We start from the raw sequence: 23,693 nt of genomic DNA on the forward strand, positions 1-23,693 counted from the left end.
TCCCTTTCCACTTGGTCTCCTAAACACACAACATATCTACCTTTCTCCTCTCCATCATATCAGCTCCCTCTCTCCCTTTTCCAGTCATAGTACAACATTTAAAGTACCAACCTGAACCTCCACTCCCCTAACCGTTGTGTAATTGACAGGTTTTTTTATTATTATTTTTTTTTATCATATTTTTTTGCTTTATATGCTTTATGATTATATATGATTATAAAAGAGAAAGAAAGAAAGAAAGAAAGACAGAAAGAAAGACAGAAAGAAAGACAGAAAGAAAGAAAGAAAGAAAGAAAGAAAGAAAGAAAGAAAGAAATACAACAGCTTGCCACTGGGACAGTACCCTTAAAAGGACATCTTTGTACCTTATTTACCCCAAAGATTTATAGTTGTACATTAGGGTACACATTGGTACTCTAAGGTAGTAATGTGTAGCTTTTTAAATATAAAGTACAAAGATGTCCTTATAATGGTACTAAGAGTATATTGTTTACATATTTCAAATTGTATTTTGTGTATGCACAGTACATGGCACACAGTAATGGATACTTGCACATTCAAATAATACCTCATTTTGTTCTAGTCCATGTTTCAGGAATGAAACAAGTAATTCAAAACAAACTACTGAAAGAAAATATGTATTGAACTCAACTGACAAACATGTCAAGACCCGATATCAATTATACAATGAGATGAAATAAACATTTAGTGTCACTTCTTTTAAGCTTCCTGGCTGGTTTGTTTAAAAGTAGTAGCTTTTTACACAGTGTTAAAGCTAACATATATCTCAATATATAAAGCTACTTAAAACTGCCAAAAGTGTTTCTGCGACGTTCCTTCCCATCTAACAGCTGAGCAATCATTTCCCTATTTATATTGTCAATTTTGTCACCGTAGATGTGACACACAGCAACACTGTTTAGACAGGACTGTGTCAATAGTGACATACAGAGGAAAATAACAAATTAAGTACACTGCTGGACATTAACCAATAATTTGTATCCTAAATTGTTTAACACTTAAGTATGGGGAACACGTATTCACTATTAACTTTGACATTCGCCTCAAACTCTTAATTTACTGCTTATTAGCTTTTAGTAGTGTTGTAGTTAGGTTTAGGTATTAGGTAGGATTATGGGATGCAGAATATGGTCATAAAGAATAAGGAATTAATATGTGCTTTCTAAGTAGCCTACTAATAAACAGCCAATGTGCAGTTGTTCATCATACTAATGTGTTACATATTTTTTTCTATATTTTACTAATTACATTTTTTTATAATTGGTCCATATATAATCCTACAAACACTTGTGTATAAATAGATGATACATTATAAAATGTAAACAAAAACAAAAAACTGCAAACGCAGCCAGGTGTATAAAAGCCACATCTGTTCTTACCTGTAAAGTTTCTTGTGTAACATACTGAATCTGCCCTGACAAACCTAGGCTGTCTGTTTCTTGCTCATTCTTGACAACACATAAAAACGTCAAATTAGTGCAATGATCAAAGAGCACCCCATAAAATAAAGATTGTTCCTATCAGCATACTGTAACGTTTCTCATGTCATCTACCCTCATTCACCGGACTACATTACCCATCATCCTTTGCACCCTGTGATCCACCATGTTTGTTTCCCGTCTTCACCTGTCTGTTCACCCGGACTCTATTTATACTCATCACCACTGTCTTCACTCATTGTCGGTTATCGTCTTTACTACGTTGTATGTATGTGTGATTTACCTGCTCCTTATTATTAAAATGACATCTTTAATGGTACTATTCGTCGCCCTCGTCTCTCCGTGTACATACCGTGACACACAGAGTTAAACATGCTGTAAAATCTCAGTTCAACATTATCTTTATTCTTATTTGAAGAGTTTTGATAACACACTTGTTAAAACAAAAGACGTTATAAAAGAGTTTATGGAAAATACACAGAAAACTTAAAACTTGCTAATTATTCAACAAGAGCAACAGGCAGAGTTACTAAACATTGTGCAACACAATTCAGATACCATATGCCAACTTACACTGCTTGACTTTTTTGTAAAAAAAAAGGAGTGAATCGGTTTTTGCGGGGGGCATGTCCCTCGCGTCCCCCATGTAATCTACGCCCCTGCATCAATCTATTTATATTTTTTATATTTTTATTTTATATAATAATAATAATTGTACATACTCTAACCACAGTATTATACATACATGCTATATGCAATACTATATCATATATTATGCTGTTATCAATCTATTATTAAGCTGTTATAATTATTGCACTGTTCAATACTTATTATTTAGTGTATTTATTTTATTGACGGTTATGTACAGTTATTCACATAGTTATACTTTTGTACTTATATTATTTTATATTACAGCTTACATTATACTATTTACAAATATATATTTGATGCACTGTTGTTGTACCATATCACACATGCATTTGCATTATCATAAATCTATCAGATATCTTTGTTGCTGTCTTTTTTTGGAATATCTATCTATCTATCTATCTATCTATCTATCTATCTATCTATCTATCTATCTATCTATCTATCTATCTATCTATCGCATTATTGTGGCTTTTACACAAGTATTAATAAGATCAAAAGCCAAAAATATACATAAATGTGAGCTTCCACGATTCCTTATTAAAATACATTTTGAAATAGTCTAACTTTTTAACTACCGAGATTTTTTTAAATGCTTTTTTGCATAGACAACACCCTTTTGGACTTTGTTAAAAGTTCTCCACAAAAAAACCTGCTGTTTTTTGTCACGATCCATAAATGTGTATAATTGTGAATTTAAAAAAACGAAAATCTTATGCTGCTGACTTTGTTTATAACTTTATTTATTTTCATTTTAGCAACATAACATCTCTCTCAAATTGACCTTTACATGTACCTAAACATTTGAGAACGGTATTGGTGCATTAAACACTCAAGTGTGAATGTAGACCATAAAATATGGCAAATTTGTAGGAAATATGCTTTAACTTCATGGATTGGCACCAAGCAAAATTAAACATACACATTGCAATTTTAGCAAAACTGTGATGTATTATACATCACATTTTTCAGCAGGCACTGTGTAATCACAGAAACCTAAACAAGCAGCACACCTTGTCCCGAGTTTTCTGAAATCACTCAAAATGCGACCCCCCTCCTCCCATTAATGATTAATAATGCCAAAAATGAACAATTCCACAACAGATTCATTACAACTAAAAATTAGCTTAAGATAATGCACAGCACATCTTTACTCATAAGTATCATCATCAGAGCCATCATCCCATTTAGCTCTTTCCTCTGTTTCCTTTGAAACATTGGCACAATTTTGGAACCGACAAAAATGAGTACATACAGGAACATCTTCCAGTCTCACATTTGCCTTGCTTCCAACTGCAGTGGACTACCTGCAAAACACTTTCAAGTGCAGGATTTCTAGTCATCCAGGTCACTGTTTACTCCCCATCCTCGAGGTGCCATCCATTGCCAATGGGTGAAGGGGCACACATTATACCTTTCAGAGAATGTCTCATTATGGCTGCTTGGTAGTTTGCCCTTTTGCAGTGTTGGTGCAGGACATCACTTGTCGGGAGCATGGATAGTTCTGGCAAAGCCGATGATGCCATGCAGAATGCTTTGTATCTAGCATCATTCACATTTTCAGGAGATGACTAGCCATAGAGGTGGCACACATATTTGCAAAGTATGTCAAAGGCAGACTGGGCCAGGTTAAAACTTTTACCCAGATCTGTAAATGCATTCAGGTCTGTGTCATCGAGTAGTAGTACATCAACAACTGAATGTCCTAAAAAGAAACTTAGGTCCATGACGGGCCTGCCAGTAGTTTGTAGCAAGTGGAATTAAACCCAGCGTCTTCGGGAACATTTTCATATTTAATTTTTAGACAATGTTTGTATGTTTCTGCTATTCTCTGATTCTCGCCATACAAACCAAGCCACCGTTTGACGCTATAAACGGTGTGAATAGCGTGTGTGTGTAAAATCTTTCGTTTCTTCTTTCTTTATGGACGCGAGATGCATATAGCATTGTTTATAATCCTTTTTACGGAGTTTAGAATGAGAGTTGACCGTAATTTTCCTCTTCATCGCTACTCGATGTCGACAACAAGGGCGCAGACATCTTGGATTCATCGTTCCAAAAGCGGCCAGCTTATTAGTAGGAAACACGTGACGTGAAGCCGAATCACTCATGATCAAAATATGATTACGCGATGAAGGAACTATTGCTGACTTTAAACACTAATAAAAAAAATAAACTGCAGGATTATACATGGAGAACTTTTATTTTCTTGCTCAAAACCAATAGCTCTTTTTATTGGAATGAAAATAATTTAGTGCCCCATATATGGGAACGGGATGAAACGAAAAACGGCTTCGCCTCACGGCCTATATTGTGTGAGATTCGTCCCTGTGGTACTCTCATGAAATGTATCTGCGCATGTGCAGCGGATTGGCTAGCGATGTAAACCGGGCAGGAAACTCGGATAACCGCGTTTGTTTTGTAACAGATGCATTCTGTCACTCTTTTCCGTATATTATATTATTTTACTCTTCGTGAGTGATTCTTATGTTTGGGAAAAGTGGAACAAAGTTTCAACGGTAGCCGGTTATACTTTAGCCTGAGAGCACTAATTCAAAAATGGCATTTGGATTAGCTATGTAGTTAGCCACTTGTCAAGTAGTATGCAACATCTTTCTCTTCTACATTTATTTTTTGATTACATAGTTACCGTGCAACCCAATTATTTTTACGCAATGTCTACACTTCCTCAAAACAATTTAAAAGAGCAGCTTAAGCGGTTCAGCAGCGCAGCCGCACGAAGCAAGTCTTCAGCCAAATCAAAGCCAGGGTAAGTTTTAATTTAGTTACCTTATTTTGTTAGGTTTAAACCAGTGATACCCAAACTTGTTTCTATGAAGGGCTAAAAATCAAACTTGACTGAGGGCCATGTGTCGACAATGAATGTTGCATTATACCAAACAATATAGTAAAATGTAAGTTCCCATCCTGTTATTTACGATATCATAAGATTTAGACATAAACAAATAGAGAACATTCTCTAGATTAAACACTGTAATCTACTTAACTAAAATATTTTATTTTCATAGGTCTAGTTCAGTGAAACATACGTTCTAGCTCAGTCCTTATTGTTTGCAATTTTTTTCAAATGGCCTTTTCCCCTCTCCATCTTCTATCCATGGCATGTTGGGCCATATCAAAGATCACCATGGGCCAACTACGGAAGCCCACATTTTATAAGGAGTTCAGGAATAAATGCACATGTAGTGGGCTTAAACACAAATAGTTTGTGTGTGTGTGTGTGTGTGTGTGTGTGTGTGTGTGTGTGTGTATGTGTGTGTGTATATGTATATGTGTATGTGTATATATATATATATATATATATATATATATATATATATATATATATATAATCTCTCTTCTACATATATAATATATATATTAATACAGACCAAAAGTTTGGACACACCTTCTCATTCAAAGAGTTTTCTTTATTTTCATGACTATATGAAAATTTTAGTCACACTGAAGGCATCAAAACTATGAATTAACACATGTGGAATTATATACATAACAAAAAAGTGTGAAACAACTGAAAATATGTCATATTCTAGGTTCTTCAAAGTAGCCACCTTTTGCTTTGATTACTGCTTTGCACACTCTTGGCATTCTCTTGATGAGCTTCAAGAGGTAGTCACCTGAAATGGTTTTCACTTCACAGGTGTGCCCTGTCAGGTTTAATAAGTGTGATTTCTTGCCTTATAAATGGGGTTGGGACCATCAGTTGTGTTGTGCAGAAGTCAGGTGGATACACAGCTGATAGTCCTACTGAATAGACTGTTAGAATTTGTATTATGACAAGAAAAAAGCAGCTAAGTACAGAAAAACGAGTGGCCATCATTACTTTAAGAAATGAAGGTCAGTCAGTCCGAAAAATTGGGAAAACTTTGAAAGTGTCCCCAAGTGCAGTCACAAAACCATCAAGCGCTACAAAGAAACTGGCTCACATGCGGACCGCCCCAGGAAAGGAAGACCAAGAGTCACCTCTGCTGCGGAGGATAAGTTCATCCGAGTCACCAGCCTCAGAAATCGCAGGTTAACAGCAGCTCAGATTAGAGACCAGGTCAATGGCACACAGAGTTCTAGCAGCAGACACATCTCTACAACAACTGTTAAGAGGAGACTGTGTGAATCAGGCCTTCATGGTAGAATATCTGCTAGGAAACCACTGCTAAAGAAAGGCAACAAGCAGAAGAGACTTGTTTGGGCTAAAGAACACAAGGAATGGACATTAGACCAGTGGAAATCTGTGCTTTGGTCTGATGAGTCCAAATTTGAGATCTTTGGTTCCAACCACCATGTCTTTGTGCGACGCAGAAAAGGTGAACGGATGGACTCTACATGGTTGGTTCCCACCGTGAAGCATGGAGGAGGAGGTGTGATGTTGTGGGGGTGCTTTGCTGGTGACACTGTTGGGGATTTATTCAAAATTGAAGGCATACTGAACCAGCATGGCTACCACAGCATCTTGCAGCGGCATGCTATTCCATCCGGTTTGCGTTTAGTTGGACCATCATTTATTTTTCAACAGGACAATGACCCCAAACACACCTCCAGGCTGTGTAAGGGCTATTTGACCAAGAAGGAGAGTGATGGGGTGCTGCACCAGATGACCTGGCCTCCACAGTCACCGGACCTGAACCCAATCGAGATGGTTTGGGGTGAGCTGGACCGCAAAGTGAAGGCAAAAGGACCAACAAGTGCTAAGCATCTCTGGCAACTCCTTCAAGACTGTTGGAAGACCATTTCAGGTGACTACCTTTTGGAAGCTCATCAAGAGAATGCCAAGAGTGTGCAAAGCAGTAATCAAGCAAAAGGTGGCTACCTTGAAGAACCTAGAATATATATATATATATATATATATATATGTGTATGTGTGTATGTGTGTGTGTGTGTGTGTGTGTGTGTATATGTGTGTGTGTGTGTGTGTGTGTGTGTGTGTGTGTGTGTGTGTGTATACATACATATACATGTGTGTGCATACATACATATATAATGTGCGTGTGTATACCCGATTCCAAAAAGGTTTGGGGAACTGTACAAATTGTAAATAAAAATGGAATGCAATAATTTTCAAATCTCAAACTTATAATTTATTCACAATAGAATATAGATAACATATTAAATGCTGAAAGTGAGACATTTTGAAAGGTCATGCCAAATGTTGGCTCATTTTGGATTTCATGAGCGCTACACATTCCAAAAAAGTTAGGACAGGTAGCAATAAGAGGCCGGAAAAGTGGAATGTACATATAAGGAACAGCTGGAGGACCAATTTGCAACTTATTAGGGCAATTGGCAACATGATTGGGTATAAAAAGAGCCTCTCAGCGTGGCAGTGTCGCTCAGAAGTCAAGATGTGCAGAGGATCACAAATTCCCCCAATGCTGTGGCAAAAAATAGTGGAGCAATATCAGAAAGGAGTTTCTCAGAGAAAATTTGCAAATAGTTTGAAGTTATCATCTACAGTGCATAATATCATCCAAGGATTCAGAGAATCTGGAACAATCTGTGTGTGTAAGGGTCAAGGCTGGAAAACCATACTGGATGCCTGTGATCTTTGGGCCCTTAGATGGCACTGCATCACATAGAGGAATGCTACTGTAGTGGAAATTACAACATGGGCTCAGGAATACTTCCAGAAAACATTGTCGGTGAACACAATCCACTGTGCCATTCGCCGTTGCCGGCTAAAACTCTATAGGTCAAAAAAGAAGCCATATCTAAACATGATCCAAAAGCGCAGGTATTTTCTCTGGGCCAAGGCTAATTTAAAATAGACTGTGGCAAAGTGGAAAACTGTTCTGTGGTCAGACGAATCAATATATAATATATATGGAAAGGGCACGCTGACGCGTTTTGGCTACCGCTCCTTCTCCCCCGTTTATTTTAATTTTAGTAGTTTTTGGTCGCACAATTTGCGTCTTTTTTTTCGTGATGTGGAGTCATGCTTCACATGTTGGATTACTGCTTTTTTCTCTGAGTGCTGTTTACTGGATTTGACTGTTTTGCTGCCTGGTCCAGGACGTACACTGCTTATACCGCTGTGAGGCTGCTGTTGGTGTGGACCCTCCCCGAATGGCTCTCAGGTACACTGCATACCAGTTGTTGAACCTGAACAGACATTTCGATTTGGCGAAAGATGTACGTGCTCTCTGGAGTCATGTTGGAATATTGCGACCTAATCGTTACATACATCGCTCGTCAAGGCGGATCTGTGAGTGTTCAACATCTAAACCTGTCGCTTATCCGAGATTTCTGCGCAAACCCCATAGACTGCTGTTTAGACCTTCAGGGGTTAATTTTAATAATTTATCAGCTCTCAGGCGTGGGGAGGTTGCATCGGATTCATCTCCTCCCTCGTGTCTGCTGAAATCAGTACTGTTTAATGCACGCTCTGTCAACAACAAAGCTGTCATTTTATCTGACATTATTTTAGAACAAAAGCTGGACCTTGTCTGTTTAACTGAGACATGGCACAAAGAATCTGATGGTCTTCTTTTTAATGAACTAACACCTGCTGGCTATGGATTATTTGACCTTCCGCATTTTTCTGGGAGAGTTGGGGGTATCATTGTGTTACACAATCAACAGCTCAACATGCATCTGGTGGCTGCTCCCAAATTTGACTCATTTGAGAGCCTTGTTTTGAGTGTTTCTGCCCCCATTTCTACTGCAGTGGCTACAGTCTACAGACCTCCTAAGTCAAAAAAAGATCTGAATTATCAGATATGTTGTCTTTTCTCTGCCTCAGAGTTGAAAGAATTCTTCTCCTGGGTGATTTCAACATCCATATGGATGTAAAAGACTCCACAATCACTAAAGATTTTTTGTCCATATTGGAGTGCTTTGAATTAGACCAACTCGTGGACTGTCCTACGCATGACAAAGGCCATACTTTAGACTTTGTGATTTCCAACGGTTCATTTGTGTCTCATTTGTCAACCTCTGATTTAGGTCTGTCTGATCACCGGCTGTCTTTTTTAAAATAGAGTTACCTGTCATGAACACTACCTCTTCTCGCATCATTAATTATCGCAAGTGGAGATCTATTGAGCCCACTGATTTTTCAGACTTTATTGACTCTTCTTTGAGTTGTGATTCTCTATCTGACGATCTGATTGATAACGTTTCTATGCTGAATAGGGGCGTAAGAAAATATCGATACACGTGAGTGTCGCGATATTTTGTTTGGCGATACTTTATCGATTCTCAAAAACAAAATATCTATTTATTTAAAAAAATAATAATTATACAGATTCATGGCAGTTTAATTTTGTTCCGTTTATATCCCAACCGCTAGATCGCAGTCTTCTTATCTCTGAACCTTAACAGTGACAGGAAGTACTAGCATAACGGCGCGCTACTAATGTTAACGTTAAAATAGTTCGCTGCTAGTAATGGAGGATGAAAGAATATTTCCAGCTCCCGCTTCAGTGTACAAAGCCGATGTGTGGCGTCATTTCGGCTTTCGTCACAGACCAGGCACGAAAGAGATGGACAAAAGTATTGCTGTTTGTAAAATGTGCAATGCCAACGTCAAATATTCACTACACTACAAATCTGAGAGCGCACATAACGAGGCACCATGCGGATGCACGGATAACAGAACGGCAGCAAATGGCTAACGTTAAAAGAGAGGCTCCCCGTCAACTCACCCTGGAGCAAGTTCACAGATCAAAATTACCACCAACCTCAACGCGTGCAACCAAAATAACTCAGTCAGTACTTTATTTTATTTGCAAAGATATGCGCCCTCTCAGTGTCGTAGAGAACGAAGGCTTCCGTCATATGCTGAAAACTTTGGAGCCTCGCTACACAATACCCTCCCGCCAGCACATTACGGACATCGATGTGCCCAACTTGTACAATGAGGTAAAAATTAGCGTACTACAATCTCTTAGCTTAGCTGAGCGAGTCGCGTTGACATGTGATGCTTGGACATCCCGGGCCACTGAATCATTCGTAACGATAACAGCGCACTACATAACGACTGAGTGGAATCTGGTCTCGTATGTACTACAGACAAGAACGATGCATGACAGTCACACAGGGAATAACATTGCAGAATTGCTAAAGGAGGCCGTCACTGAATGGGGTTTGGAAGAGAAACATCCAGTGATTGTAACAGACAATGCATCCAATATGAATGTCGCGGCTGGACTCGCAGACATGACCCACATCCGATGTTTTGCACACAGCCTGAATCTCGCCTCACAGAAAGCGCTAAGGTTGCCAGCAGTGGAGCGACTCCTAGGCAGGATTAATCGTGTTACAAGCTTTTTCAGACGCAGCGCCATAGCCAGCCACCAGCTAAAACAAAAGCAAGACCTGCTCCAGCTACCAAAACACAGGTTAATTACAGATGTTGTCACGAGGTGAAATAGCTCTTATGACATGATAGATAGATTTTTAGAACAACAACCAGCCATCTGAGCAGCACTTTATTTTTCCCCCTTTATTCATACTGCACATAAAGTGGTTTAATCATATTGAATGTTACAGGGGCTAATTAATGCAAATGCAATTCCCACTGTGTTCTGGTTAAATAAAATAATTTTTTTTGCTAAGGTTTGCATATGGTGGTGTTCTTGACAGCTTCCTTAAAACTTTATCCTATAACTAAAATAAGAAATATCCCAATATATCGCCTTGCTTACAATATCGCAATGTATCGCAACATATCGTATCGCAACCCTGTATCGTGATACGTATCGTATCGCCAGATTCTTGCCAATACACAGCCCTAATGCTGAACTCCGTCCTCCTGTCTGGGCTGGACACATTGGCTCCCTTAAAGTCACGATCTGTTTCTTTTGCACGCTCTGCTCCGTGGTGCAATGATGATTTGTGTACAATGAAGGCTTTGTGTCGCAAAATGGAGCGTAGATGGCGCATTTCAGGTTTAAAGGTTCATCACCAGGCCTGGAAAGTCAGCCTACTTGAATATAAGGCTGAAATGGGTTCAGCAAGATCTGTGTATTTTTCCCAGATAACTGTCAATAATCAGAAACATCAAAAAACCCTAAACAACTGTTTCACATAATCAATAAGCTGCTTAAAAATCACAGCCTCTCTAATGTTCCAGCTTCAACTCACCTAAGTAATGTTTTTCTAGTTTTTTAGCACCAAAATTGTAAATATACGTAATCACATTGTTAACACTACCTCATCCTTAAGTGTGTCTGCATTTTCTGGTATCTGTCTCTCTAACTTTGCTGTTCATGACTCCCAGTCATTACGCAACATGGTTATTTGAGAATTATCAATAACTCTCTGTATACCGGTGTTGTGCCAGCAGCACTTAAAACTGCTGCTGTCACCCCAGTACCAAAAACTAACAACATGAACTTTGATAATCCAAACAATTTTCGTCCCATCTCTAATCTTCCATTCCTCGCCAAAATTTTAGAACCATCAGTGGCTTCTCAACTACTTTCGCATCTCTCTACTAATGATCTTTTTGAGCGACTTCAGTCTGGCTTCCGTAAACTCCACAGCACTGAAACGGCATTAGTTAAGGTCACTAATGATTAGTTAATGGGTTCTGATTCCGGCCGTCTATCTATACTGATTCTTCTGCATCTTACTGCCGCTTTTGACACTATAGATCACGCAATTTTGATTATGCGCTTAGAGACTATCTTTGGGGTTTCTGAATCTGCATTAGAATGGTTTAAGTCCTACCTTTCTGACCGTAAGCAGTTTGTTGTGATGGGTGATTGCAAGTCTAAGGTTGGTGTGGTGCAATCTGGTGTTCCTCAGGAATCGGTTTTGGGCCCCATTACTTTTTAGTATTTACATTTATCCATTTGGCCAGCTTTTAAGATCACTTGGTCTTAACTATCACTTTTATGCCGATGACACTCAGATCTATATACACATTCTAAACCTGATGTCAATATGCCTGTGTCTTTTCTCTCTCAATGTTTTACTGAGATTAAGAAATGGATGTAAGAAAATTATCTTTGTCTGAACAGTGACAAGACCAAAGTGATGCTTATTGGTTCACCTCATAAGCTGTGTAAAGCAGAGTCCATAACCTTAAGTTTGGATGGCCCTGCTTTACAATTCCAAACTAAACTAAAAAATTTAGGGGTGATATTTGACGCCAATTTAACATTTGACCATCATGTTCGTAGCACTGTCAAACCGTCATTTTTTCATCTCAGAAACATTGGCAAATTACGTCCCATGCTGACTTTCTCTGTTGCTGAAAAGTTGATCAACACATTTGTATTTTCACGTTTAGACTACTGTAATGCTTTGCTGGCTGGAGTTCCTAAAGCTACCCTAAGTAAATTACAGTTGGTACAAAATTCAGCGGCTAGAATTCTGACTGGGACCAGTGCAAGGGAACACATCACACCTATCCTGGAAAAATTGCACTGGCTTCCTGTTAGTTTTCGTATTGAGTTTAAAATTCTCATGCTCACCTATAAGGCCTTGAATAATCTGGCCCCTCAATATCTATGTGAGCTGTTAACCCCCTACACACCTTCACGTGCTCTACGGTCCTCTGAAGCTGGTCTTCTCACTGCCCAAAAAAACACGGCTAAAAACTGTGGGTGATCGGGCTTTTTCTTCTTTGGCTCCCAAACTGTGGAATTTCCTGCCCTCAGAGATCAGGAATGCAGAATCCCTGGGTGTTTTTAAATCCCATCTTAAAACATACTTTTTAGGGTAGCTTTTATGTGACTACTTTTTATTTATTGGGTTTTTATTTTTTGTATAGTTAGTTTTAGTGTTTGCATTATTATGTGTATCTTTTAATTTTATCTTATATGTCAAGCGCTTTGAGAAACTCCTTTTAAAGGCTCGCTAAAAAACTGAACCCCGTAACATTAGACCAATGAAATTTCCGAACGGAAACGAAAAAACACACCTCAGCTGTGTTCTGAGCTGCATGGCTTCGGTAGAAAAACTTCCACCGGTGGTGCACGACGATGACCAAAGATAAACTCCCGAGAGAAATATAGTGGTACCTTGACCTACGAGTTTAATTCGTTCCATGGACGAGCTCGTATCTCAATTTGCTTGCACATCAAATCAGTTTTCCATATTGAAAATACTTAAAATGGCATTAATCCGTTCCAACCCTCAAAATGACACCCCGTTTTTATGTTTTATGTTATTAAATTGGAAAATACATTTCTAAATAACAAATCTTGTATCAAAACATAATAGAAAGAGTATGTAAAGATATAATAAGGTTTTATTCAGTGTATTTTTTTTATTGGAGATGAGACGACTTGAGCTAACGAAAACGCCGGTTGGGGGTGTGTGGGTGTGTGGGTGGGTGGGTGTGTGTGTGTGTGTGTGTGTGTGGAGTGGGGGTAGAGGGGGGTAGAGGCTGAGGGAAAACTCGCTTTTTACTATCACTCCTGTATACTACGTATGCCTAAACTTTACAATTTTCACTTTTTCTTCTTTGCTTATCTTAATTTTCGTCACAATCTTCGCTTTCTGGCTTCGCTTCGCCATCTAGCAGTGGCGTCTCGAGCTCGTACCTCAATTTTTTGCTCGCGTAACAAAGCAAAAAAATTGACAGAGTGACCGCTCGTAACTCGGAAAACTCGTACATTAATGCACTCCTAGGTCAAGGTACCACTGTAGTTGTGAAAGGAAGGAGGAAGACAGTGAACAATGACTTACTTGGTCGGCTACTGTTTAGATACAAGCCGGTATAACGCGTTGAGTCTGGGTGAAGGGAGAGCTCACTAAAACTCCAGTTGCATCAGAAATCATATAAGCACAGACAGGTTTCCAAAACTCGTGCCTTTTTATTTTTCTTGGCAACAGCGTTATGGGTTAGTCAAAGAAACTTAGAAATGAGCTTTAGAAAATAATAAGGACATAATCCTCAGTCTCACACGCGCACACACACGCAGTAATACCGGGAGAATGCAGTGCATGCTATTGCATGCTATTGCATGCTATATATATATATATATATATATATATATATATATATATATATATATATATATATATATATATATATATATGTGTATATGTATGTGTATATATATATAATATATATATATATATATATATATATATATATATATATATATATACATACATATACACATATACGTATATATATATATATATATATATATATATATATGTATATGTATATATATATATGTATATATATATATATATATATATATATATATATATGTATATATGTGTGTATATATATATGTATATGTATATATATATATAATATATATATAATGTATGTGTGTGTGTATATATATATATATATATATATATATATATATATATATATATATATATATATATATATATATACACACACACACTCTTGCAATCAGAAATATTCAACCCCTAAAGAGTTTTAAGGATTTATAAATAAAAATCTTTTCAAAGTGCAGATCTTTTCAAAGGGCTTCTTAATGAGTTTAGTGATACATAAAATCAACACAGAAAATGTATGATGTAGTATTTGTGTGTAACAGTATATTTTGTTAAGATCGCCATGTCACAATTATTCAACCCCTATATATATATGTGTGTGTGTGTGTGTGTGTGTGTGTGTGTGTGTGTGTATACAGTGAGGAAAATAAGTATTTGAACACCCTGCCATTTTGCAAGTTTTCCCACTTAGAAATCATGGAGGGTTTTAAAATTGTCATCGTAGGTGCATGTCCACTGTGAGAGACATAATCTAAAAAAAATTCCAGAAATCACAATGTATGATTTTTTAACTATTTATTTGTATGATACAGCTGCAAATAAGTATTTGAACACCTGAGAAAGTCAATGTTAATATTTGGTACAGTAGCCTTTGTTTGTAATTACAGAGGTCAAACGTTTCCTGTAGTTTTTCACCAGGTTTGCACACACTGAAGGAGGGATTTTGGCCCACTCCTCCACACAGATCTTCTCTAGATCAGTCAGGTTTCTGGCCTGTCACTGAGATACACGGAGTTTGAGCTCCCTCCAAAGATTCTCTATTGGGTTTAGGTCTGGAGACTGGCTAGGCCACGCCAGAACCTTGATATGCTTCTTACAGAGCCACTCCTTGGTTATCCTGGCTGTGTGCTTCAGGTCATTGTCATGTTGGAAGACCCAGCCTCGACCCATCTTCAATACTCTAACTGAGGGAAGGAGGTTGTTCCCCAAAATCTCGTAATACATGGCCCCGGTCATCCTCTCCTTAATACAGTGCAGTCGCCCTGTCCCATGTGCAGAAAAACACCCCCAAAGCATGATGCTACCACCCGCATGCTTCACAGTAGGGATGGTGTTTTTGGGATGGTACTCATCATTCTTCTTCCTCCAAACACATTTAGTGGAATTATGACCCAAAATTTCTATTTTGGTCTCATCTGACATGACTTTCTCCCATGACTCCTCTGGATCATCCAAATGGTCATTGGCGAACTTAAGATGTGCCTGGACATGTGCTGGTTTAAGCAGGGGAACCTTCCGTGCATGATTTCAAACCATGACGTCTTAGTGTATTACCAACAGTAACCTTGGAAACGGTGGGACCAGCTCCTTCCGTGTAGTTCTGGGCTGATTTCCCACCTTCCTTAGGATCATTGAGACCCCACGAGGTAAGATCTTGCATGGAGCCCCAGTTCGAGGGAGATTAACAGTCATGTTTAGCTTCTTCCATTTTCTAATGATTGCTCCAAACAGTGGACCTTTTTTCACCAAGCTGCTTGGCAATTTCCCCGTAGCCCTTTCCAGGCTTGTGGAGGTGTACAATTTTGTCTCTAGTGTCTTTGGACAGCTCTTTGGTCTTGGCCATGTTAGTAGTTGGATTCTTACTGATTGTATGGGGTGGAAAGGTGTCTTTATGCATATATATATATATATATGTGTGTGTGTGTGTGTGTGTGTGTGTGTGTGTGTGTGTGTATATGTGTATATATATATATATATATATATATATATATATATATATATATATATATATATATATATATATATATATATATAAAGGAAACACTTGATCTGTTCTGTCGTGACTCAAAGCATCAGGTTGTGCAATCGGCACGCTTGCAACATAGAGATGGATTCAATTAAAAAGGTGCGAACAAACAGCTAATTTTCTATTCATTTTTTAAGCCTGTTAGCTTTCTGTGTCTCCGTTTCCATTTAATTCTCTTTTCATAGCATTTGTCTGCTATAACAGCTAACATATCTGTTTTCAAACTTGATTTACTACGGCTTTACTATGTTTAAATGCTTGTATTGAATGTTTGTATATTTAATTTATGCATATATCATTTAATTATTATACACAATTAAATTAATTATATTCTAGATGCCTATATCTTCACATCTAAACAAAACGTCTGTGTAGTTCTTTAAAGCATGGTTGCCAACTGCAATAATAATTGAAAACAATACAATTCTCGATTTGCACAATTTACACCTTGCATACTCCAAATGTTTGTTTATTTTTTGTTTGTTTACAGAAATAAACTACCCAACCATGCACTCCTCAACAAGCAGCCACTATAAGCCATAAAATGTCAAAATTAAAGATAGTTAAACTAAATAACCTCCATTGCATATTTGGCATTTTTTTTTTTAAAGTACGCTTTTATACATAAATACCCTGAATTAGGGTTTTATATAGTTATAATAAGCAAGCTTAGTCATTCTTCTCTGATCTTGCTAATCAATGTGTTTGAGCCTGCAGACCCTTACAGGATTTTTTTTTTTTTGCACTGTTCTGTGTACATTCTAGAGATAATTTTCTGATATTGGATAATGAAAGGAATCTTAATAAACTTATGTTTGTATATTCTTATATTTGCAGGATGTTTTGTTTCAAAAGGAAGTCTACCCTAGGCAGTGACAAAAAAGCTGAAATGCCTCAAAAGGTGCATGTGTATTTACAAACTCAAGTGTGTGTTTCTCACAGCTGTACAGTAACAAAACCTACTCTTGTCATTTACAAAAAGACAGAGGATATAATCCAACAATATTTTGTTCTTTAATTTCTTCTAGCTTTGGGAAGAGGTCAAGACACAGACTTTAAACCCAGTGGCTAATCCATTTACAGTAAGTAAACATACCCTTACTGAGCCGTCCATTATCAAAGTGCATAAATTACAAAAAAACAGACCCACAAGCACCAGTGGTGTTGAAACTATACAGTTTGCTGAGGAATACATTTCATCTGCAATTCCCTTGAACAAATGGGACCACTCTGATGAGTTTGAAACTACAGTCAAAGGAAAATCGGCAGGACCACACAAAGACCTGTCACCTAAAGGTGCTAGAGCTCAGATGTGAAACACTAACAATAAAGATTTTCTATTAGTAGGATATTTTGGAGTGTCAGACAGAGTTTGCCTTTTTTTCAACAGAAGTTCATGCTGTTGATCAGGGTGGTGTCAAAAGTGAATCCCTTTTGTGTACAACAAAATGCCTAATTTCAGTTGAACAAGTCAAGAGCAATGCCACTCGCATGGAGCCTAAAGTTAAGGGGAATTTCAACTGTTTAACAGGTCAGTGTTTCTCTTTATTCATCTTGAGTTGGATTTGTTCAATGTATGTTTTTATCATTGTGAGTAATAAAAGTTAAGCATTAATTAAGTAAGTGTGAAAAATGCATATTTCTTTGATTTTCCAATTATGATAAATTTACTAAATAGAGAACATTACTGTGTAATATGCTTTACAAATTCAGTTTTATTCAGTTTTCTATGTTTTTTCAGTGAAATATAGAGTACAATGAAAACACAAACAATCTTGTTTATAGTACTATAGAATTAAATTACTAATATCAGTTTTTAACATCAATGACCTCTAATAAGAGACATGAAGCTGGTCCTTATTTTTTAAAAGGTTTTTTTCAACTGGGTTGCAGCGCACATTAAATAAAGGCTTCATGACTTCTTTTAATTTTTGGACAAAGACAGGATATGTTGTAGGTGAGAGTCAGTTAGTTTGCTTACAGTTAGTTTTTTTAATTGATTTAATTGAAAATTTACATGGTTCAAAATAACCAGAAATCTGACATGATAAATTACATACAGATCTTACATCTTTTTAGCCTTTTTCCCCACCACTCTAGTTATTAGAATATATTTTTTGTCTAAACCCCTTATTTATTAGAATTGCAGTTTATTATTAGAGAGAGTCCCATTCCGTCTAAGTCAAAATCTGTCACTTTAACCAATTGTTGTGTGACCACAAACAAATCGCATTCAATTTAACAATTACAGTGGAACCAGGTTATGTCGATGTCCTAGGGGGGCGCCAAAAAGCATCGAGATAACCGATGATCGAGATAAACGAAAATCAATATGGCGGTAATATATTAACGTGCTTGAAATTTCTTCATGTACATGATGTGCATTAATAAATGAGAGTGTGCATGCACATGTTTTTGGAGAGTTTTTTACACAACAGCGTTGCCGCGATTTGTTTGATGAAGGCATGCTATGAAAATGTACATACATGTTTGTTAACTGTCAGGAATCCACCTGCCATGCCCCCTTCGGCCCCCTTCAGCGTGTCAGGTGCTTTCTCGGACGCTTTCTCTGAAGCTCCCGGCTTCAATCGCGCACATGTGGTGCTCGTTTATCATCACCACCAGCTCCTATTTAAACTTCCACACTCTCACCGTTCGTTATTGTTGGTATATGTTGGTTCACGGTGGTCGTTGTTATCGCGCATGCGTATCCGTGCCTTCCCACCGGCACTCTCTCACCGGCTGCGCTTTTCTTCCCAAAGCTCATCACGGATTCCCCCCGATCCTGCCGGGGATCATTCTATGCTTTTGCTGCTCATCCCACGTTCCGTGCAGCGCTCCTACCAAGCGCGGCTTTCGCCTCCCGTTCATCGCATAACATTTAACAACAAAAGGCATATGTGCACTTACTAACAGCAGAGATTTACCAGTATACAATACAACACCTGTAGCAGCTGTAAGGCTTGATTTTTCCGCCACTTTCGCGAGTTCTTCTGCGGCTGCACAGTGCTGATCGAGATAACTGACGTTAAACGGCACATTTCCCCCCTTGTGCTCGAGATATTAGGGTTCGGTGACATAAAAAAAAAATCGACATAACCGATTAAAAAATGCTAAGACAAAGCGAGAATTTGGCGGTTCCACTTCAAAAACGTCGACTTAATAGGGTTGTCGAGTTAACCGAGGTCGAGATAAGTGGGTTCCACTGTATTTTGCACCAAATCAGTCAACAATTTTTATGTTTTGAGCATTTGTTTGAAATCACAAAGCTCATATTTACTCATGGTTTAGAATATTTAGAAGATTTACTTTGATCAAAAATATATAAATGCGCAGATGTTGTACTTTTATTTTAATTGAAAAAACCTCCCTCAACCTAGATTTAGACACTCTTTGCATCCGGACAGTAAGCTTCTCCAAAAATTCAATGTAAAAAACTTTGCCTTCCTCCTCTATAACTTGCCAAAGGTGCCTGTCATATATTTCTTTCTGAACTTGCAGTCCAGTTTATACCAGAGCAATTAAATTTAGGTCTGGTGAGTGGGCAGACCATTCCATGATACATAACACTCCAGCTGCCTGTTTGCTTTTTAAATAATGCTCAAAGCTTGACCATGTGCTCTGGGGAATTGTCTTGTTGTATGGTAAAGTTGGTTCAGATTAGCCAGAGTCCAGAAGGATTTTCAACCATTAAGATTCTACTTCCATGTTTGACTGTGGGTGTGAGGCAATCTGGAAAACATCGCTTCTATTTTTAGATGACTTACAATTACCCATTCATTCAATTCACCCATTCTTCGAGTGTTTTTTAAAGCCTCTCATTTTGACAATTTATATTCATGTCTGATATTAGTAAACGCCTCCAATTTCCGGTGTGTGTTTGCAATCTTTTCTTGAGAGATGCAGATTGCACATCTAACTGGTATTGTACATTCCAATGAAAAAGGTTATAAAATATTAATAACATTTTACAGAGTGCCATCATATTAAACATTTTTGCAAAACAGTCAAGAAGTACAACCATAAATTTAATTAGGTAGCAACAGTAAGAGATTGACTATTCATTCTTTCACGACCACTGCATTAATGACTTGTCATACTGACAGGTCTTCAGTAAATGAGCATTCATTAGCAGTGGGTCAATCCTCTATGGTTAAAGTAGAGGAATAACAGCAAAGAACAAACAGTTAAGACTGTGGTGTTCTTCAGATGACATTTAACCCTCAACATGTTGTTGCTAAACATATGAAGCTAAAAGGTTTTGTTAACAAAAGTTGTTTTATATGAAAGCCCTAAGAGGCCATGCTTTATAATATTTTTTTCTTTCTTGATTTCTCATGTTTGTTAATTCTTGTGTTAATTCTTGTGATCTTAACATAGGTTTTCTTGTTATCGTGACTAAATTTTCTCGTGATCTCGACATAACAAAAAATGGTTTCTCGTTATCACAACTTACTTTCTCGTGATCTTGTGTGCAGACCTGCAGTAACTACAGGGGAATAAAGTTGATCAGACACACCATGAAGTTATGGGAAAGAGTAGTGGAAGCCAGGCTGAGAGAAGAGGTGACCATCTGTAAGCAACAGTATGGTTTCATGCTGAGGAAGAGCACCACAGATGCCTTATTTGCTTTGAGAATGTTGATGAAGTATAGAGAAGATCAGAAGGAGTTGCATTGTGTGTTTGTGGATTTAGAAAAAGCATACGACAGGATGGAGAGAGGAGTTGTGGTACTGTATGAGGAAGTCAGGTGTGTTAGAGAAGTATGTGAGACATGTATGAGGACAGTGTGATCGCAGTGGTTAATGGTTAATTTTCATGATGCTATGATGATGCTTACTCTAGTAAAACATTTTTGGAAAATTAAGTTGTGATAACGAGAAACATCCACAGAGCTGTAGGGGAACCTCAGGGTCCTCAACATTGTTTGTTTAAGCAACAATAATTGCGCTACAAAGAAAGGCTATTCAAAAGAAGGAAAGAAGAATTTTCTCCATGTATAAACAAAGACTAAACAACTAGTCTCTTTGTAGTCTATTCAGACATCTTACAATTATTCCCAAGGACCATCACATTATAAAATTGATCATAGCTGACATCCATGAAAGAGTTAAACAACAATTCTAAGGTATTACCATCAATGAAATTCATTGAGCAGTTTAATTAATCCCTATATTAATCATGTTGTAACACCTTACAGGGCTCCGGACAAAAAGATCAATACAGGCACCAAATAAATTTAAGAGCCAAGAGAAGTATAGAAAAGGTCAGAAGGAGTTGCATTGTGTGTTTGTGGATTTAGAGAAAGCATACTACAGAGTGGAGAGAGGAGTTGTGGTATTGTATGAGGAAGTCAGGTGTGTCAGAGAAGTATGTGAGGGTGGTGCAGGACATGTATGAGGACAGTGTGACAGCAGTGACGTGTGCAGTAGGAACAACAGACTGGTTTAAGGTGGAGGTTGGACTGCATCAAGGATCTGCTCTGAGCCCTTTCTTGTTTGCAGTGGTGATAAACAGGTTCACGAGGTCAGACAGGAGTCTCCGTGAACTATGATGTTTGTGAATTATATGATTTATGGTGAGAGTAGGGAGCAGGTTGAGAAGAGCCTGGAGAGGTGGAGGTACACGCTGGAGAGAAGGGGAATGAAAGTCAGTAGGAGTAAGACCGAGTACGTGTGTGAATGAGAGGGAGGGCAGTGGAGTGTTGCTGTTGCAGGGCGAAGAGGTGGTGAAGGTGGAGGAGTTCAGGTATCTGGGGTCAACAGTGCAAAGTAATGGAGAGTGTGTTAGAGAAGAAAAGAGTGCAGGCAGGGTGGAGAAGTGATTTGTGATAGAAGAATATCTGTGAGACTGATAGGGAAAGTTTATAGGACTGTGGTGAGACCTGCGATGTTGAATGGTTTAGATACCGTGGCATTGAGTAAAAGACAGGAGGTGGAGCTGGAGGTAGCAGAGCTGAAGATGTTCAGGTTTTCGTTGGGAGTGACGATGATAGACAGGATTAAAAACGAGTTTATTAGAGGGACCGCGCATGTAGGATGTTTTGGAGACAAGGTGAGGGATTGAGATAGTTTGAGGGGGGTGAGATTGAGATGGTTTGGACATGTGCATGTACCAATATGGGGTATATCGGTGGGAGAATGCTGAGGATGGAGACACCAGGAAGGAGGAAAAGAGGAAGGCATAGAAGGCGGTTTATGGATGTGGTGAGGGAAGACATGCAGGTAGTTGGGTTAAAAGGGGCAGATGTAGAGGACAGGGGGGTATGGAGACGGATGATCTGCTATGGCGACCCTTAATGGGAGGAGCCGAAAGAAGATGATTTGATCCTATCTTGAGCTGAAAAGCCACAATGACACTGAAATTGATAGGACAAGAATTCTCAACTAGATGCAAAACATTCTGGAAATCTGTGCAGTAGGGCTCTTTTATTAGTAGGGCTTCCCACAAGCTGCAATAGGATTAATCAAAAAACTGTTTTACAAGGCTTTTCAGCAATCTTCTTTCTGCCTGTACAGCACTGATGTCACATCCGTTTTTCAGCAAGCTGTCTTGATACCATTTTAGCAGTGTCAATTTAATTTTTTTCTACAAAATTGTAGTTGTCCAAGAGTCATGTTAAAAGTGCCGTGTTTTTGTGCTGTGAGTTGTCTCTCATTATTTTAAACCTGCTTTCTTGAAATGTCTTTTGGCACGGTGTTCATTGACTGACGCGGAAAGATGAATCAAATAAGATACTGGTTAGAAAGGCTACTGGTTACAAAACATGCACATATAATGCAATCATTTGGATGTGAAAATTTGGATTGTCGCCAATGGCGACCTTGGCAGAAATTTCACTCGCAAAGAAATATATTTGGTCACAAATATATGGCCCTGAGCTTATATAGCATTTTATGATTCTACAAGTATCTGTAGCCTTTTACTTAGTGTGGTATGGATTGTTTTTGCCCATTTTTTGGTAAATAAGTATGACCGGTGCATAAAAGATATGGATCTTAACTTATATTTATTAATCTTTACTTGTTTCTTTTTTGTGCTATTTATGTTGAGATTCTTAAGTTGCTGTAGTATGTCAATGGATTTCTTAATTTTATTGCCATATATGGAGCAGTTGGACAGATTAAATCTGATCAAGTGAGCAACATTGTGGGTGAGTTGTCTGAAGCCCTCAATTAATTTGATGCAGATAAGATGAATAACTTATTGGCTAAGAATCGTTGTGAGTTCCTTGTGAACACTTCATGTGAGTGTCATACAGGTGGTACAGTATATGGGAGTGTCAGAACCACGAGAAGTGTTCATTACGCTACATTTCCGATTGCTTTGGAAAGAAAAGATGCAAAATCATTTTCTATCTATGAAATCCACCATCATTTTACTTCCTGCAGGCAAAGGGGATGGTCAACGAGGACATATATGCCAGAAAAAGGTGGTGCCATATACAGCATTTTGTAAAAAATATTTTTGTTGGAATTATCATATGGAGTATCTCTCCAATATCACTGTTAGCCAGTACTGACACATCACTAGGAGAAATCTGTTAGCAGTGGATATAGTGATCATCAAGGACAATGATCTACCTGGGCAGAAGTAGCCTTTATGTTTAT

The 23,693-nt window shown here is 38.1% G+C and overlaps 1 protein-coding gene across 6 annotated transcripts in view; it reads left to right on the plus strand.

Annotated features, from left to right (window-relative positions):
• Positions 1–4,465: 4,465 nt before the first annotated feature.
• The window catches only part of blm (BLM RecQ like helicase), a 38,979-nt gene continuing 19,751 nt past the window's right edge, over positions 4,466–23,693 (plus strand). For 2 of the 6 annotated variants that reach the window (XM_046864491.1, XM_046864490.1), the window contains exons 1-4: positions 4,466–4,878; positions 16,921–17,008; positions 17,112–17,379; positions 17,474–17,614. In XM_046864491.1, the coding sequence (XP_046720447.1) occupies positions 4,712–4,878; positions 16,921–17,008; positions 17,112–17,379; positions 17,474–17,614 (664 nt within the window). In that variant the 5' untranslated portion in view covers positions 4,466–4,711. The remainder of the gene's footprint in view (positions 4,879–16,920; positions 17,009–17,111; positions 17,380–17,473; positions 17,615–23,693) is intronic. The other 4 variants (XM_046864493.1, XM_046864494.1, XM_046864492.1 and 1 more) reach the window with 4 other exon arrangements.

Source organism: Silurus meridionalis, chromosome 13, assembly GCF_014805685.1.
Source record: "Silurus meridionalis isolate SWU-2019-XX chromosome 13, ASM1480568v1, whole genome shotgun sequence".
NCBI classification, from domain to species: Eukaryota; Metazoa; Chordata; class Actinopteri; order Siluriformes; family Siluridae; genus Silurus; species Silurus meridionalis.